At 44.1% G+C, this 16,543-nt stretch overlaps 1 protein-coding gene across 1 annotated transcript in view; it reads right to left on the reverse strand.

Moving 5' to 3' along the window:
- Positions 1-6,728: 6,728 nt before the first annotated feature.
- The window catches only part of LOC131281793 (dendritic arbor reduction protein 1), a 121,458-nt gene continuing 111,643 nt past the window's right edge, over positions 6,729-16,543 (reverse strand). The window contains exon 6 of the mRNA XM_058311143.1: positions 6,729-6,916. Coding sequence (XP_058167126.1) covers positions 6,729-6,916 — 188 coding nt within the window. The remainder of the gene's footprint in view (positions 6,917-16,543) is intronic.

Below are 16,543 nucleotides of genomic sequence, written 5' to 3' on the forward strand. Positions count from 1 at the left end.
ATTGTAATAAACGTATGTGATAAAGAGGTTTTTAGTTTATTCGCTGATTTACTGTACGCTGATTTACTGCGGATAGCTCTAATTTTTCCCATTCAGATGCAACATTTAAGCGCTCTGATTGTTTGATATTCTTTTAGTATACGAATGAAATATTTGAAAGGTTTTTACTTCTCACTTTTTATAGGAATATAAAAACTTCCATATGATTATCAGAAGGATATGGTTGTCAAACATGTTAAAACAACATACTTCAGGTGTTTGAACAATTGCATAGAAATAAAAATAAAAACCTTCACTCTAGGCGGAGTGTGATACACAGACTCAGGCTACTAAAAAGCGTCAATGAATATCAAACATATTCTTACGCATATTTATATCAATAATTATTATGTAATTTAAAAAATTGTACTAAAAATGGTGGTAAAACGCTTGGTACGCAACGTGTTAAAAACAAGACTAGTTGAAAAACATATAATCAAGATACAAAAATTAAACTAATGGTCCAATAGCGCATTCTATTTAATTCAAATCGACACTCTGAATAAGATCCAAGGTAGTCAACGTCTTAACTAAGGGGAAATGTACACAAGAGTCGTTAGCCAAACATTGTTGCACTCGAGAAAAGAAGTTGAAATTAAAGACATTTAGATGCTAACGGAAAAGATAAGTATCTTCCGATGGCGTAGTACTGGCAATTACCATTATGCACATAAACCGTCCAGATGGAGGAGAAATTGAGACAACACACAAAACGCTGCTTATCTTCGCCCGCCCTGTCTACTACCCGACCCACCCCGAGCATCCCCCTTCATCGCGCCTCTCCTAATAGTGCTTCATTACAAGCCATTAGTAAAACGCCGTACAAATCGCTACATCTGCAGCTACTCATCATAACGTACGCCGGGTTGCCGCACAGTAATCGCCAAGATCGCCGATCGTAGCGGCTACCGTGCGCCGGCCATCGAATTCATTACGGGCCCCTTGCCTGGCGTGGCCCTTCTGCTGAAGGTTACCCAACGGCAAGCAGCACTCGACTTGCAGCAACAAGAGACTTAGCTCTACCGGGGAGGACACGGCGCACTGTTTGCCGTGATGATCATGTGAAGTGATTTATGAGTGCATGCAGAAAGCATACCGATGGAATGGAACTGTCATCGATGATTTCTAATCGGCTCGCACGGGAGAAGGTGGTCGGTAGGCGGCCACTTGATGGCGGGCGGACTGGTGTGTTTGTTTGTGGAGTGTGTTTGCCTGCGCCCGAGCGCCCGTCAATTTCGCGATGCGATAAAATGGCAGAGAGATTGAGTTGTTTTTCGCAACCGTCGACCGTTTCTTCGGGATGCAAATGGGCGGATGGAAGAGGGCCTCGGTTATCCTTGACACGACCCTTGCATGAGCGGTCAAACAATAGAAAATATTAACCTTCGTTGTATAAAAAATTTCCACTGTAGGCATTAAACTTAACATAATTATTGGAAGCTTATTTTATTTTAAGAGATTGGAAAAACTATTGAGAATTTTATTTTTACTTTTGATTTAATGATACAGAAAGTAGAAAAATAATAATTGGTATGGTTAAATGGTACCATTTAATTAATTTAACAACAGAATCTTCCGAGATTTATTTTGATTACATTGTTGAGCCAAGTTGGTTAGAAAACTCTACATAAATTTAGCCGCCCTTTTTCGTTCGCAGTTGGTTAACAAAATTTCAAAAACGATTTAACATCCGCACCGAAGCATTCCCATTTGCAATACGTCTTTGAATGCCGATAACGATTAACGATTTCCTCCAGCTGCCGGAGCAATAAATCGGCGAGTTTTAGCGCCTGTTCTTTGAGAGCTCCAATCGTGGATCTCTGGAGGTAGTTGCACTTTTCCGCCCAACGCTTTGGCCCATCTCGAAGTGGCTGAGAAAACCACAAAAGGATACTAAATCTTCCTGCGCGCCAGAGACCAGAGTGCCGAAATGGGCCGAAAGGAGCGGATACACAAATAAATTCCCAGCTTAACGAAAGGTGGTTGCGCGTGCGAATGCTACAAAATGCACTCGCCTTTCGCGTGGCCCTCGCGAGTCGGTGGTGTGGAAATAACTTATCGGAAATCATAAACAAATGAAGATATAATTTTTTGCTCTCTCCTGCCTCGCTCCTGCATGATAAAATATTGTGTAAATCAATTATACGAAGCCCGTGGAGATGGGGCGAACCGACGATCTGTTGTTCGAGCGTTTTATGAACGTCCCAAGGCGGCCGCCCATACGTGAACCACGAGCGATATCATGGTGCGTTGGCTTGTTTGTTTTTCTTTCGTTTCTTTTATACGGTTTTGTTTGCTTATCCCGTAACATGCGATCATGCTGGTACGATCATCATCGGCGCTATCATTATGGATTATTATTATTTTGTTTCGATTTGTTGCATTACACCTTTTCTTTGATACTCCTGCTGCAGCACGCTCGTCGGGAGGGACTTTGAAAAGGCGATAAGGTGCTGTACCTCACTAGAGGGATGTGCTTAAAAATTGCCTCTCTGTGTGTTTTTTAAGTGATATTTTGGGAGTGAGTGATATTCACTTTATTGTTGAACAAAAATCGTAAGTAAATTATGAAATAAAACAATTTTGGAACACAGGGAAGGAATAAATGACAATATTAAACTAAAAACTTGTAGTTCTTCATCGGAGGAAAATAATTCGTTTCCTCACCCGAAGGCCAACGGTTATGTCCCAGCGGACGTTAAATTGTAGGGTTTTCGGCCAGTGCGCGTGTGCTGCATGATGAAGATCGCAAACATCCATTTATTACGGCCCATAGACAGCCCGATCGATAACGATCGCCGGGGACGGTGCAACCCAACCAAGTGCAGTGGAAATGGGAAAACACCGATACACCATTCTATGTATGATCGCATTGATCATAATAATGCCGTAGCGGTTGCGATTTGGACACACGACGCTGGGATGAGCAAACACAATAAGATCGAAGATCACTAATTGTTTATCGTTTTTCGCGTGGAGGGGGCGTTCTGGAACCGACAATGGCCGACCAGGATACGGGACGTCTCGGGGCCGAGCCGCGGTTCCGATGCGGCCCGATATCGAGATATAGAGATGTAGATGTGCGCGCAGAAATATCTGCCAGAGATTATGGGAATGGGAAAGCGCGACCGTAGGTCGAGCGTCCGCCGTGATTATTTCCGTGCCATTCTTTCGTCGCGAGTGAAGAGCGAAGAAAACCTGCTGGCTTCGGGGTGGCGGAAAAGAGGGTTCTTCTTTGGCTGCGAGGGGTGGGCTAAGAAAAACCTGTGCGCCCAGAATAAGTGAATGAACAATTTATAGTAAGGGCTTTTATTATCGCCCTCGGGGGGCGTGCTGGCCGGACGAATGTTTTCTCACCGTGCAAGGGGTAGTGGGTGGTAGGCAAGGTTTGCACGCGGGAAACCGACCGTCGAAAGGCCACTCCATACCATACTGGGGCTGAATGTCGGATGTTTTAGCGATTTCAGCTCGATGCAATACGAGGGATGACCTTTTTCGGCAAGGCGATGCTCGAGGAACGTGCTGTTGGGCTTAAGGGACACTTAATTTCGTCCATTATTCCACTTTTGTGGAAATCTTTCAATGTATGCTGAAGGAAAACAGATGGTAGATGGTAAATGCAGACGATTGTTATTAGAATGCCACCCAAGATGCTGGGCTGTTTGAATGTGCTGTATGGCCATTTTAAACCTTACTCCAACTTTCGTTTAGGTGAAATTTAGGTTCATTTTAACGAACAGTTTAAAACTTAGTTATTAGTTGATCAAACCTTCCTTCCTAAAGAAGAACAAATTTGTAGTAAAATTTAAAAAAAATCCCACTGACCATCCTCACTCCGGATATAATATTTTCGGACAAACTCAGTGAAATCAATTGCAGGCGTTTAGTATCTTTTGAACATTCATATATTTGAGACAAAATTGAAACATGATCCACGAAGGACACTTTTCGATCCGTTTTTCGATGTTTCCTTAACATAACTACTTAAACGTACCGCTTGACAAAGATAGGTCTTTCGCACGACTGGTGTGAAACAGAATAATATAAAAAAAAGTAAAACAATATAAGGAAAGGTCAAACAATTTGTTTAGAACAAATGAGCTAAATCTGTGTGCGACTACGCGTAAAATTAAAAGAGCATCTATCGAAATAGCGTACAGAAGGATACAAGCACAAACAAGTGTCGGTCTTACGATTAAAGTCCGCCCAGAGATCGGACCGGAGGGTAAACGCTAGTAAGGATATAAGAAACTGAGTTACAAAAGATTAAAAAGAAAAACACTCTAACATACGCTAATTTGTCTTTACATAGGATCGATACACACTTGGTTTTACGAGGCGAATTATAATACTTTGATTTATTTACTTGCTTAAACCTGCTCGTGGCCGCACGCTTCGGGCAGTCGCCCACTGTTGTACTTGTTCGCTTCACGCTGCAGCATTTCCGGTGGTGCCGGATTTGTTCAACGATGAATCGTAGAATAACGGAGTTAATTCTACCGCGCAACGGACGTCGAATGGCCTCTGGCTTCACGTCTATCTTACTGATTAATGGCAACTTAAGAACACAATTGACAATTTCCGATTGAAATGTAGTATGTTTTCCCACCAACATGAATGCTTTGAAACAATGTCAATCGCTGTTCCATTCCTTCATTTTCCTATGTCATCTTAGCATACTATCAAGTGTGTCAAATATTTACAAATGAATCGAAATCAAAACGTTTACTTAACTCACGCTACTTTAGGAGGATCACGCATGTGTTGGTGCTATTCTGGTGGATTTTGCGTTTGGGGTTCTTTATGTTTTTTCTTTTCTTTTCTTTTACTTTACTCGTTATCATTAATTTATACTTGTTGCTTATCTTTTCGTAGAGCCTTGTCGATAAATAGTAAATGGTAACATTATTCGCGCTTCATCTGCGACTCTAAACTAGTGGCAATTAAAAAAAAAAAAACACAGGAGCAATTTATATTGAAATCTTAATCGATAATCGAGAGGAAAAGGACATGGAGTTTGTGTTTGTAGTTGTTGCAAGAGAGCAGTTAATGCCAAAAAGGTAAAGAGAGAAAATTATTGTGAGATAACGTATTTGTACGTGAATTGTTCGATTTATATCGGTTTAATTTTGCGGGGGAAGCTTTTCGTTGAGATCAGTTTACGATTGTTATGCGAGAAAGTATAAAGATTGATACACAGGAAACGCCCTTAAGGCTCTGGGGAAATAGTTTTCGATGCTAACCGGCAGAATCGCAGCGGGGCGCACACAGGACATCGATGCATTTTAAATATTTAAATAATTGATTGATAAGGAATAAATACATTACGCTACAATTCACTCACCGCATTTGTGGACCGTTTGAATTTTAAAGTTGTAGCAACATTAGGATTTTCAAGCTTCGTTTAAAGCTCCACAGATGAGGAAGGTTTTGTTGCTTAATTTTCACTTTAGATGTATCCTAACTGTTTCCGCCAAGCGTCGGCGATGTGGGTTTGTTAACCGTTTCCTATTGCCTTACTTTTTAAAGGTGATAATTATTGACACAAGGGAAATTTTACCAAACCTTCAGTGAGCTGTGTACCGAGATTTTGTTAATTGCAAATCGAGTTGAGAAACGGACACTAATGGGACACCTTCGTTGTTTCCTTGCTGGCAAACGGACGCTGACGTGAGTTTGGTGATTTGAGCAACAAATTATCGATCCGGTTCTACTTAATTGTTCCAAAAACAGGTTATTTGTCGAGCGGGTGGCTATTTTATTCCACTGTCTAGGCTGAACTGTGTTTGTGTTTATGCGACTTGTGGGTGATCTGGGGTACGGTTAGTTTTCCGGTACGTAAAAGAAACCCCTCCCAGCCGATATGACCGAATACCAACTTCAAACACGGTGGAGCTTGAGCGTTTCTGTAGATTTTTCCAAATATTTCCCAATAGTTCCGTGAAACGTTTGTAAAGTTTGACGTTGTGGGGGTGTGGTTGATAAAAGAGCGCATTGTCCTGAACCGTTCCGATGTGTATTTTTCCTTCCTTCCGATGTGTTTGCGGAAGAAATCGGGCACCGGTTAACATAATGACGCGAATTCCTCTTGCAGCCCAAAACCCGTCTAAGTTGACTGGTCGAGTGCGCATCATTATGCCGCTAGAGGGTGGGCCACAGATGCATTACTCATGCACAAATATTAGTTCGAAAAGCCGTTCGCGCGGCGTGGGAGTTGTCCCGAAAGTACATTTAATTTGGAAATTAACGGACCACAACTGAAGCATGTTTGCGGTCGGTCGGTTTCGGTCGGCGATCTGAACAAGGAGCAGAACCATGCAATTAACACCCGATCGCGCCAGTAAGGTTAACCGGTGGGGGCCATTTGAGAAACCGGGAACTATCGATCCGTGTGCGGGTGGACGCTAGGAATGGAGCATTGCGAGTAGCTGGAGAACATTAGCACCGACTCGTAGACTCAACTGGAATGCGTGGGCAAACATTGACGGCCGTCCGTTCTGAGATGATAACAACAGGTCTTTTTTTTATCTCGACGTAGGAAAGTACCGCGATTTAGGACACGTTTTAAGATATGTTTTTCTTCCTCTGTTTGTCACCACAGGCTTCTGCTTGAAGGCCTCTTTTCGATAGGGTTATTTTTCTAATGGTAAAAAACGGGGCTTTTCCTAATCGATAGGCTTAACGGGGTTTTACTTATTTTTTGGTAGGTGCCGCTTCATGTGAAGCGCTAAGTGATCACTGCGGGCGAAGCTGCGTTCACAGACGATGCACTTGAACGGTTTGGCGCCGGTGTGTTTGCGGTAGTGGCGCGTCAGCTCGTCGGATCTGGCGAAACGCCACTCGCACTCCGGCCACTGGCAGGTGTACGGCTTTTCACCTGAAACGAGACGAAAAAGGAAACAAGGGATGAGAAAGATGAAACAACTTGAAGAAGGAAATTGAAATAAGAAATGAGCAAATCAATACAAGCAATGGGATCGCATCGCATGCTTGAGGTGTTTCAAACGAGAACGACACTGATCGCGACTAAGGCACCCTCTGATCGGTAAACCAGTGTCACACAATAGAACTTTAAAGTCCCCTCCCTTCCTTCCTCATCCTAAAGCATTGCCACACGTCAATTTGCTTGCGTTGCGGAACCGCGACCGGCTGATGTCTATAATTTCTCGCTTTATTATCGTGTCGCCATTATTGTGGAACACATTTCATTTCCCTTTTTACTCGGGTCGCCCCGGTCGCTTCTCAAATCTCGCCGGAGACAATCGATTCGGACCGATGCTTTGGCTGGACGTGATACTGTTGCCTGATGGTGCCAAAGTGCAGCCCGCGCGCTGTTGCCGATCGGGTTCGTCGCTTGTCTAAATCTCCGCAGTTAAGTCACCGGCGAAACACACGCACGGAAAGAATCGCGATGGCGTACGGGTGGATGCGGTTGTTGGCGCGAGTGCGAGAAGTGGGAAGGTAGGCAACAAAGAACTGTTACGATTGGCAATTTGTTTTATTTGTCTCTCTCGGTTCGTCACTCGACTGTTTGTGACCCGTGTGGCAAAGGATAAATTGCATTGCTTTTGTGGAGGTTGCTTGTTGCAGTTTTGGGTAAAAATTTATTGAAATAATAAACGGCCACACGATGGCCGAGTTTAACTTTTAGTGGCGGCGTTTTAAGTGCACCGCTGCATCGCTGAGAAAATAAAGTCAAGGCGTTTTTGGGCGTAAAATGGTTGTAAAACAATTTGGTTTGGCAACTGCCGTGAGTCGTTGTGAAGGTTAAGTAGACAGTATTTAAAATGAATTAAACGTGAGCAATTGAAACTAGCACTTAATTCACTGAACATTAAACGGAATTACAGATGGGTTTATTGTTTTTATTTTTGGGTAAAACTGCTGAAAGATGATTACTTTAACCAACTGATAACTTTAATTTTGTTAAACCTGACAATAAGAAAAATTGATGGTTTGCCGTGAGACCCAACAACACTATTTGAAATAAGAAACAAACCTATAACACTCCAGACATCTCATATTTATAAAAGCACCTCGCTAGAGTAGAATAGAATTTCAATTGGAATTCGGTTTCAAATGTACCTGTTCAATGTGTACACTCAATATTTACCAACTGAGCAAACTGTTGACGCGCAAATGCGTTCGTGCACGTGCGAGATTAGTTGCACACATTCCACCTGTGGGGATTTGATTAATTTTATGCGTTAGAAAAAGAAAAAAAGGCGTAGTTGGCGTTGCTCGAAGTTCTACCGAGATGATCTGCTCTTCCACAATGTGCGAGGTATTTTAACCCTCCCGTCTACGACGTCGTCGCCGTCGATGATGATGATGATGATGACGATCCGATGGCGCGATTATGCACCGCCGGTGCTATGTGGCGAGTATTTACTTACTTATTTCACTCACGTCGCCAACTAATGCAAACAAAGCGCACGGGAGAATGCTGATTGGAGAAAAACGGCGTTGAAAAGGTGCGGGAAAAGCGATGCGGAGTGGCGGAAAAACTGCGCACCGCAAATTTCAAGCATGCCGTGCGTGTTTGATTCTTCTTTTTTTTTAAAGCCATCGAGTTAGAAGGCAAGAGGAGGAACGGCAAGAAGACAAAAATCTTTCCGTCGGAATGCTCCGTTCAATAATTGAATAATAATTATGATCGCGATTATCGATTACACTTTTGCACGCCGTTTCGTTGTGTTGTTCCTCCATAGCGGGTTATGAGGATTCTCATGACCCTTTCTGACAGCTCTGTTCGCCAAACGGTTCCAAACACGAAAAATGACGGAATTTAGCGGGCCCTACGTGCACTCGACTGTCGATCAGCGATCGAACATTTTTGCCAGTGCCATTCTGCCTGCGGGATTATTTATGAGCAAACACCACCTCGGAGGCGCTCGGATGCGAACCAGTGACAGCATCGGATGGTGTCGCTTATCCGGACAGCGATCATCCATTGCTCCATACGGTCACCGGGGGGAGGATGGCTTGTGCATTTCGGGCCGCAATCCCAAGACAGTCGCGCAGAAGACGAAGTGTGGTGCATGTTCGGTTGCTCTCGAAGGGGAGGGGGAAACACACGGCGTTGCATCATGGTTTCGGCGTGAAAATGGAAATAAAATATGTTACTGGCAACAGGGAGGGCAGTTTTGCGGCCCACCAGTGCACACACACTCAAGGGAAACGAATTCGGAACGCCAAAGGGTCTCAACTTTGACATTCGCGAGGGTGCTGCAGCAGTTGCATCGCGTATGTGAACGGGAAACTGCGAATGACAAATGATTTTCTAATGCAAATTTCGCGATTTCATCACGCGAGTGTGAACGACCAGTTTTGTTCTCCTTTCGTATCGGTTTTTGTTTCTGCTTTCGACCGTCGTCGTCGTCGTTATGCCGCTTTATGAGGTGAAAATTTGCAATAAGTTTTCCCCTTCGGGGCGAGCAAAAAGGGCGCCCAAGCTTCGACGCTGAAAGACACGGAGCGAATGTGCGAAATCTTATCATCCGAGTCAGAGGCGCGCGTTATTGCGAAGGCTGGCTGGCTCCGGGGAGCGGAACAAAAAATTAAAATGTCATTTTCCCAGCACGAATCTGGTGCGAGCGCACAAGTGTTGCACCGTTGGTAGTGGCGCTCCCGATGCGTGTACTACACACCGGCGCTGTCACGCTTGGAGACAAGGAAGTGAAGAGTATTAATCGATTATCGGCTGGCGTAGTGTGCTACCGTTGAAGCCCAAAGCTTCTGAAAGCTAATTTTGTTTGTTCAACCGATTTTTTTTCCAACCCAAGCGAGTTTGCAAAACTACGACCGAGCGAACGAATGGTCAGCAATTAATCATTCGAACTAGAACTCTTAAGGCTGGCTCGACTGATTAATCATGCATGATCGTGTCAATTAGGTCGGACGACGCGAAGATTTCTTCCGCCGCTGGGGTAAAATGGGGTGGTACACCGAAACACGGCACCCGGGGATCGCACCGATCGGTTGTAATTGATCGGAACACCTCGGCGATTAAAATGGCACCCGTTCTCTTCCGTTCGCTCGCTCGCTCAGCCCGAGTACTAATGATAATGATTAATCAATTATTTCATCAAACTATGATTGGAAATTATAAGCGCAGGCGAACGGGGTGAGACTCTCAGGACTGCTGGCGCTCTCGATGGAAGCCCTTGAACAAAAACAAACCCGTGGGGTACCCTTGTCCGAGATCCCGGAGGGCTGGAGAAGGTTAGCCAGCTTCCACGTGCCCGGAATGTGCAGCACGTACAGCCTTCTTGAGACGCTTGAGACTCTGGGAGGAGGCGCGAAGGGGGGGAAGGAAAAAGAGGTTTGTCAAGAAATTATTGACTGCAAACTACGAGCCACCGCCGGTCCGAAGCTTTATGAGCTGGAGATGATGGCTTGATTCATGTTTTTCTCTTCAGCTACCACTGCTGCGCAATTGAGGGCCATCGAGCTCCGGAACGGGTGCTGCTACAACTCCTCGCGGGGAGCTCCACTGCGGGAGTTCGCACGGAAAGTGAAGCGGTCGGCGTTAGAAGGCTTCAACGGGCCCCCGTTTCGCCAGAACGGACGGGCGAAGGAATTGGCAAGTGACAGGAAGAGATGGAAAGAGCAAAGGAGCGAGGAAAAGGACTGTCCTCCAGTTCGCAACCGGTATACCGGTGGACGCCGGACGCGTCGACGGCCAGAGGAAGTTTGATTTATGGCGGTGAGATTTTTATAGGATACACATCGATTCAGTGGTACTTGTATATAAATGTGTAGCGGGCTCGGTGCAGCACGCTGGAATGTTTGCTCAGAAGCGGTTTTGGCGTAAGGTATCTCTCCGCTCCGTGACAGCCCCGAGGCTTCGGTTGACATCAGCATTCGAGGGATCAGTGTGTGATCTTGATTGTTTGCTGGGCCGCCGGTGGTGGTTGTGTTGGTCTCTGCTTCCCTTTGGCCAGAGGCCTATTCTCCTTCGCTCCAGTTCGTCAAAACAATCGCCACATGCTTCCCTTGACGTTGTAATGTGGATCGCGATCGAGCCAGGACGATACGAAAGGCGATCGTATTGAACGGGCGGCGCACGGCAAGGGATTAAGATGTGTGCCCGATAGACGATCGCCTGAGGAAGCTGTAAGCGTTCTGTATGGTAACAGCGGCAGGTGATGTAAGAGCCTCTGAGTGAGTTACGAGTCAGCCAATAATAGAAAGTTCCTCTCGGTGCTTTTATTGTTATACGATGGTGAGGTAATACGGCAGATCATGTTTCTTCACCGGCAGGGAGAGAGCCATCCAGTGCACAACAACTTGTGCAATTCGGATTAGCATTCGGATTGAAAAATTATTATTGAATTTTCTCTTTCTTGTTTTAATTTTTCATTTTGAGCTTGAAATCCTGTTGTATATTTTTAGATTATTTCATGGTTTTCATGCTCTACTTACTTTTCAAATGTTTAATTTTTATTTTGAATGTTTGCTAGCTCAGTTTATATTTTTATTTGACATTTATTTTGCATTTATTTTATTCTTTATGTGTCTTCGTTTGGTAACCTTATCTTATATAATCTTTTTCAATGATAATGTAGTGCAATACAATTTTTTTTAGAAATGATCAACAAATCAGAATCTGCCTTACAAACTATATTAGAAAAACTAAAGTTTGTGTCAAGTTGTAAATATACATCGATACTAATATCGATTAATATACATGGAGATACACCCTCTTGTTTGATAGTATTATGCTGGACTTATATTTGTTTTTTAACCGTTATGTATGACTGGTATTGATATAAGGATTTTGATTTAAAAATATTCTAATGTGTGGCAATTCAACAAAAAGGCAATGTTACTGTCAAATGTCGAAAATTGAAACGAGAGTTTATATTTCTATAACAAATCAGTTGACAAATTAAAATTTTGTCTATCCCTGCTAAGAATTACCTGATTTAACATTGTTTCTAGAAAGATAAATGAAGATACGCTCAACGAGAGTGTATTTATTGCTGAACATAAATTAATTGTTGAATGTTGGCATGAAAAATAGCTTCTTCCAGCGAATGCGTGCGTGGGAGACGACTTTCATTCCCGCAAACACGTTGTCGGGGGGGTTTCGCGAGGTACTTAATCGCGGCTAAATGCGGCTCGTCAAACTCCGACATCGATCAGCGCACCTAAGCGCACCTCCCTGTCATCACTCAGTCTGCGCGTCGCAGCTAAATTCTGCCGGGTGCCAAATTCGACTCGCGTCTCGAGTAAGACATAAGCGAAGGAGAGATCTTCACCGGAAAGATCTTAAAACAAAAATCTCGTACCCTTTGCAAACGCAAAAGTAGGCAGAACCTGCACGATGGGAAAAAGGGAAAATCGAGCGAGTGTGGCTGAAGCTCTAATGCGTCGAAAAGACAATTACACCGCGCGGCGGCACCGATCGGCGCAATGGTCATAACTTAGCCCGCGGTGGAGACGCCAGGCATGTGGAGGGGGTGTACATTTGCGGATCCTGCATCCGCCGGTGCCTGCTGTCGGCAGGGAAAGACAAATCCCTGCCAGGCTTCATCAATCATCTTTGGGCAATGTGTAATCAACACGCCTTTGGACGCCCGTTTGTCGGCGGAGGCGAACGCGTCGTCGTCTCGTAACGCAAACACACGCGTACGCACCGTACCGCCATGGGTGCTCGTATGTGGTCATGGGCGCGCGAACTGCGGCCAAGAGGGCGTGATAGCACGAAAGTCACGAACCCGGGAAACGCTGGCAGCACGAGGGTGGAATGGGCAAAAAGGGTGCAAAGAAAAAAAAAACACCAAGTGTGTAATAAAACACGAGCATCAATCGAGAATATTAGCATTAGAAAATTCCACTTAGATCCTACGCAAATCATGCATCGAATCGATACCGTGCGCGCGGGAACTGACTGAAAGACACTTTGGTCTTGGATTTCGGTTTTCAACCAACAAACCACCAGACCCGTGGCACGCCGCCATAGTGGCAAACAGTGCCAACCGACGGACGAAACAGCTTCCACGCCGTCTGCAGACACTGTCCAAACACACCGGAATGGAAGGTGCGAAAGAATGAGTGACGAGTTTTGGCGCGTGAATTAATTGCTTTTCATTGTTTTTATGGTAATTAATTCAGGCGTGATCGAAGGAAAATGTAAGCCGAGTGTCGATTTTGGTTTCCCCCCGTTTGGCAAGGCAAAATGCAAAGTGAGAGGTTGCATTTTGAAAAGGTTTCAACTAATTACAAACAATACAAATTCTATGTAAATAAAAATCGATATTAATTAAACATTGGTTTAAAAGCTTAGAGAATAACTGTTGTGATCCTTATAAATCGATTCCAGTGAAAGCTAGTAGAATATGGAAAACTGATCGTGTTGATTACATTAAAAGCATTGTGATGTTAATGGTAAAACATAAAATAGAAAGTGTAATCAACGACTGGAAATGATCCAGATGTTATTATTGCAACATTAAAAACATTATGAGAGTTTGTATTTTTTTCGATCAAATAACTGATAGTTTTTATTTATGAACCAGATGAAAGTAAAAATTATCGAATTCAAACATTTCATGAATACATACAAAACAAAAATACGTTTCATAAAAAACTCACGAATTCATAAAATGATAATCAATTCGAGTTAAGCTTCTTCTCTCTCCCTTTATGGTATTACTTAACAAGTCTTATGGGCTGGTCTGATATATGAATGCAAATAATCCGAACAATTCGACGCGTTCCGTTTATTGGCCACGCGAAGGCATTCGAACCATTTTCACACAAGTATTTCCACAATTGGCTTTGGCGGACGCTTCCCGCGGGGACCCTCGCGGTGCCACCGGTCAATCGAAAGTGGCCGGCTCTCGATCGATATCTGACCGTGGCGCAGCGAGGACACCACGATGGCAAAGAGATTTATGGCCATCGTGCGGAGTCGGCAGCAGCATTTGAAACAGCATACCTGTCTATGCGAAGCATGCCGTGCCGCTCAGGTTCCACGAGGAGTTGTGTGTGTGTGTGAGTGTGTTGAATCGCGCCGTGACCGGGTCGGTCGGTAGTGCTCCTCCTTGAGGAAAGAATGCTAATTGACCGTCGTCATCAGTTTGTGTTGTTTGCTTTTTTTCACCCGTTATTGTCCTGCACAGTAGTTATTCCACCCGTTCCCGGTGGGCCAACCGTTTGGGCCGATTAATTGGAATGGTCCTTCCAGGTTGAGAGGTCCTGCTCGGTGGCCGTTTTGTCTCACCGTCACGTCTTACGTCAATTTGTCCACGAACACAAAGCTCGTCCACGAGGCAGCTCCGTTTTGTTTGCCCAAAGCCGGTTCGATATTATTGATTTGTCTTCATTTACGTATGCTAAATTGATTTAAAACCAAATAAATATCATCCCCATCCCGCGGGCCACCATACTCGCCGATCGTGGCCACACGGCGTACCATGTCTTGTTTTCACTCACTGGCACGAAAACTATCCCTCGCGCCCTCTGCCCAACCCGTGCGCCAACTCTCGGGAAGCCGGGATCAAACATCATTGTGGAAAGTATAAACATGGCTTGACACGGACGGAGGCTGGCAAACGGTAAACAAATGGCCAACGGAGAGGAAACGGTGGAAAAACGCGAAACACGGTAGCTGCACGGTTGCAAAAAAAAAACACACACACACATTGCCGACCCCGGAGGGCTTTGAGGCGGGTTTTGTGTTCAACCAGCGCGGCCTAAAGAACCTAATGGTGGTTGCACACGCGGCCGATGACAAGCTCCTTCCTCTTCGCTCCGGGAAAGCGTTTGGGAACGGGTGTAAGGGGGAGGAGGGTGCTAATTGAAATGGAAATTTATTCGCGAATATAAATGAATTTGAATTCTAAGAAATTTTTCAATTAACTTTTTTCACCGCAGCCTTACGTTGCTCGTTTGTTGGAGTTTTGTTCTCTCCCTGCCCGGCGGGAGCACTCTCTTTCCCTCCAGTTTATCCGATCGTTTTACCCTGTATGCTAGCCCCCTATTTTGCCCCCGGTCCCCTCTATACCTTTTCCTTTTTTGTTTTTTGTTGGACCATAGACGCCTTGCAAGTCGCCCGAGAGCTGTCAAAGTGAAGCTTTCATTGACATAACGAGCTTACCGAAGGGGTGGTTACTTCATCGCGCGATGGCCATCCTTGGCAGAGTCGCGATACGGAGAAGCCGGAAAGTGCACCTTCCTACCCTTCCATGCATCGCTTCCCCACCTATGTGCCCGAGATTAAGTGGGGTGGAGAAAACTGCCATATGCGAAAGTGGATCGTTGCCAAAATCGGATCACTTTTCTTCTCGTTTCGAAGCACGACGCCCGACGATGCCGGTGACAGCGGGCGGGCCTCGGAACGTACCCACGGATGACGGATCCCTGTGGTACTTTTTTTTTGCATGCTTTTGGTGGTCGCTTAATTAGAGCAGCATCGGGGGTCGTTAATTGAATCGGCCAAACTGGGGAAGAGGGAAGGGCAATTTATATCCCAATAAATCACTGAGTACCGGTTGTTGGCGTCCGGACCAAATGCAACGCGGCACTGCGTTGTCAGTGACAGACTGAGTGGCGTCTCATTAGGGGCGTTTCGATATCGGAATGCTGGGGACGCTACTCGCACCGTCCCCGGGGGAAAAGCGGGTTCCAATTCGTTCGATTCGTACATTTGGAAATGGAAAGTAAGCGCGGTAGCAAAGTTGGTGGTAGCATTTCCATAACCAACTAGGATCATGATGAACCATGTCGGTCCTGAAGGAACTTAATATGGTAAAAGTTCTTTTTTGAAACGGCTTATAAAGTATTATGACGTATTTTCACAACTTCATGTTTTTGGTTATGAAGAAGTATTTTTTTTTAAATTAAATTCACTTTAATGGTTTATTTACAACACATTTCTTATTTCTGAATACTGGTTAGATGATGTTAGAAATTTTTTAACATTTTCTATGTCTTTTAAAATTTTTCTGTTTAAGGGGTATTTTATTTTTATTTTATTTAAAGTTTCTTAAAAGTGCTTATTTAAATTATGGTGTACCTTGAACGTACATATTTTGGAGGACATTATTTTTATAATAAGTGTGCACAATTTTTTGAACATGAACAAGGATATGAAATTTAACAACTAATTCGCTGGATAAAATACTTTGGAAGTGGCCAATATGATCTGATTGTTGATAGAATTTGTTCCAAAATTTGACATAGAGTTGAGTAAGAGAAATTCAGATTCATGAACATGAATGATTCTTTGGTTCGGTGATGATTTTTACGCTAAGAATCATGATATTTTAAAGAACAGATAAATAAAGCCTAAAAAATTACTGAAATGGGAAGGGTTGACCCACACACATCAAATAATCATAAACATTAATTAAATATTCGTCAACGATACATCAAAGTTCATCAATGTTATCAGATTAAAATTCTCAATCCTGAATGAATTTTCGGTGAAAACTTCATGTGAATTTATCCCACCAAAAAAATTCATAAGTCACAATTTTAGTTTAATCCAATC

The sequence above is a fragment of the Anopheles ziemanni genome, chromosome 2 (genome assembly GCF_943734765.1).
Source record: "Anopheles ziemanni chromosome 2, idAnoZiCoDA_A2_x.2, whole genome shotgun sequence".
NCBI lineage: Eukaryota > Metazoa > Arthropoda > Insecta > Diptera > Culicidae > Anopheles > Anopheles ziemanni.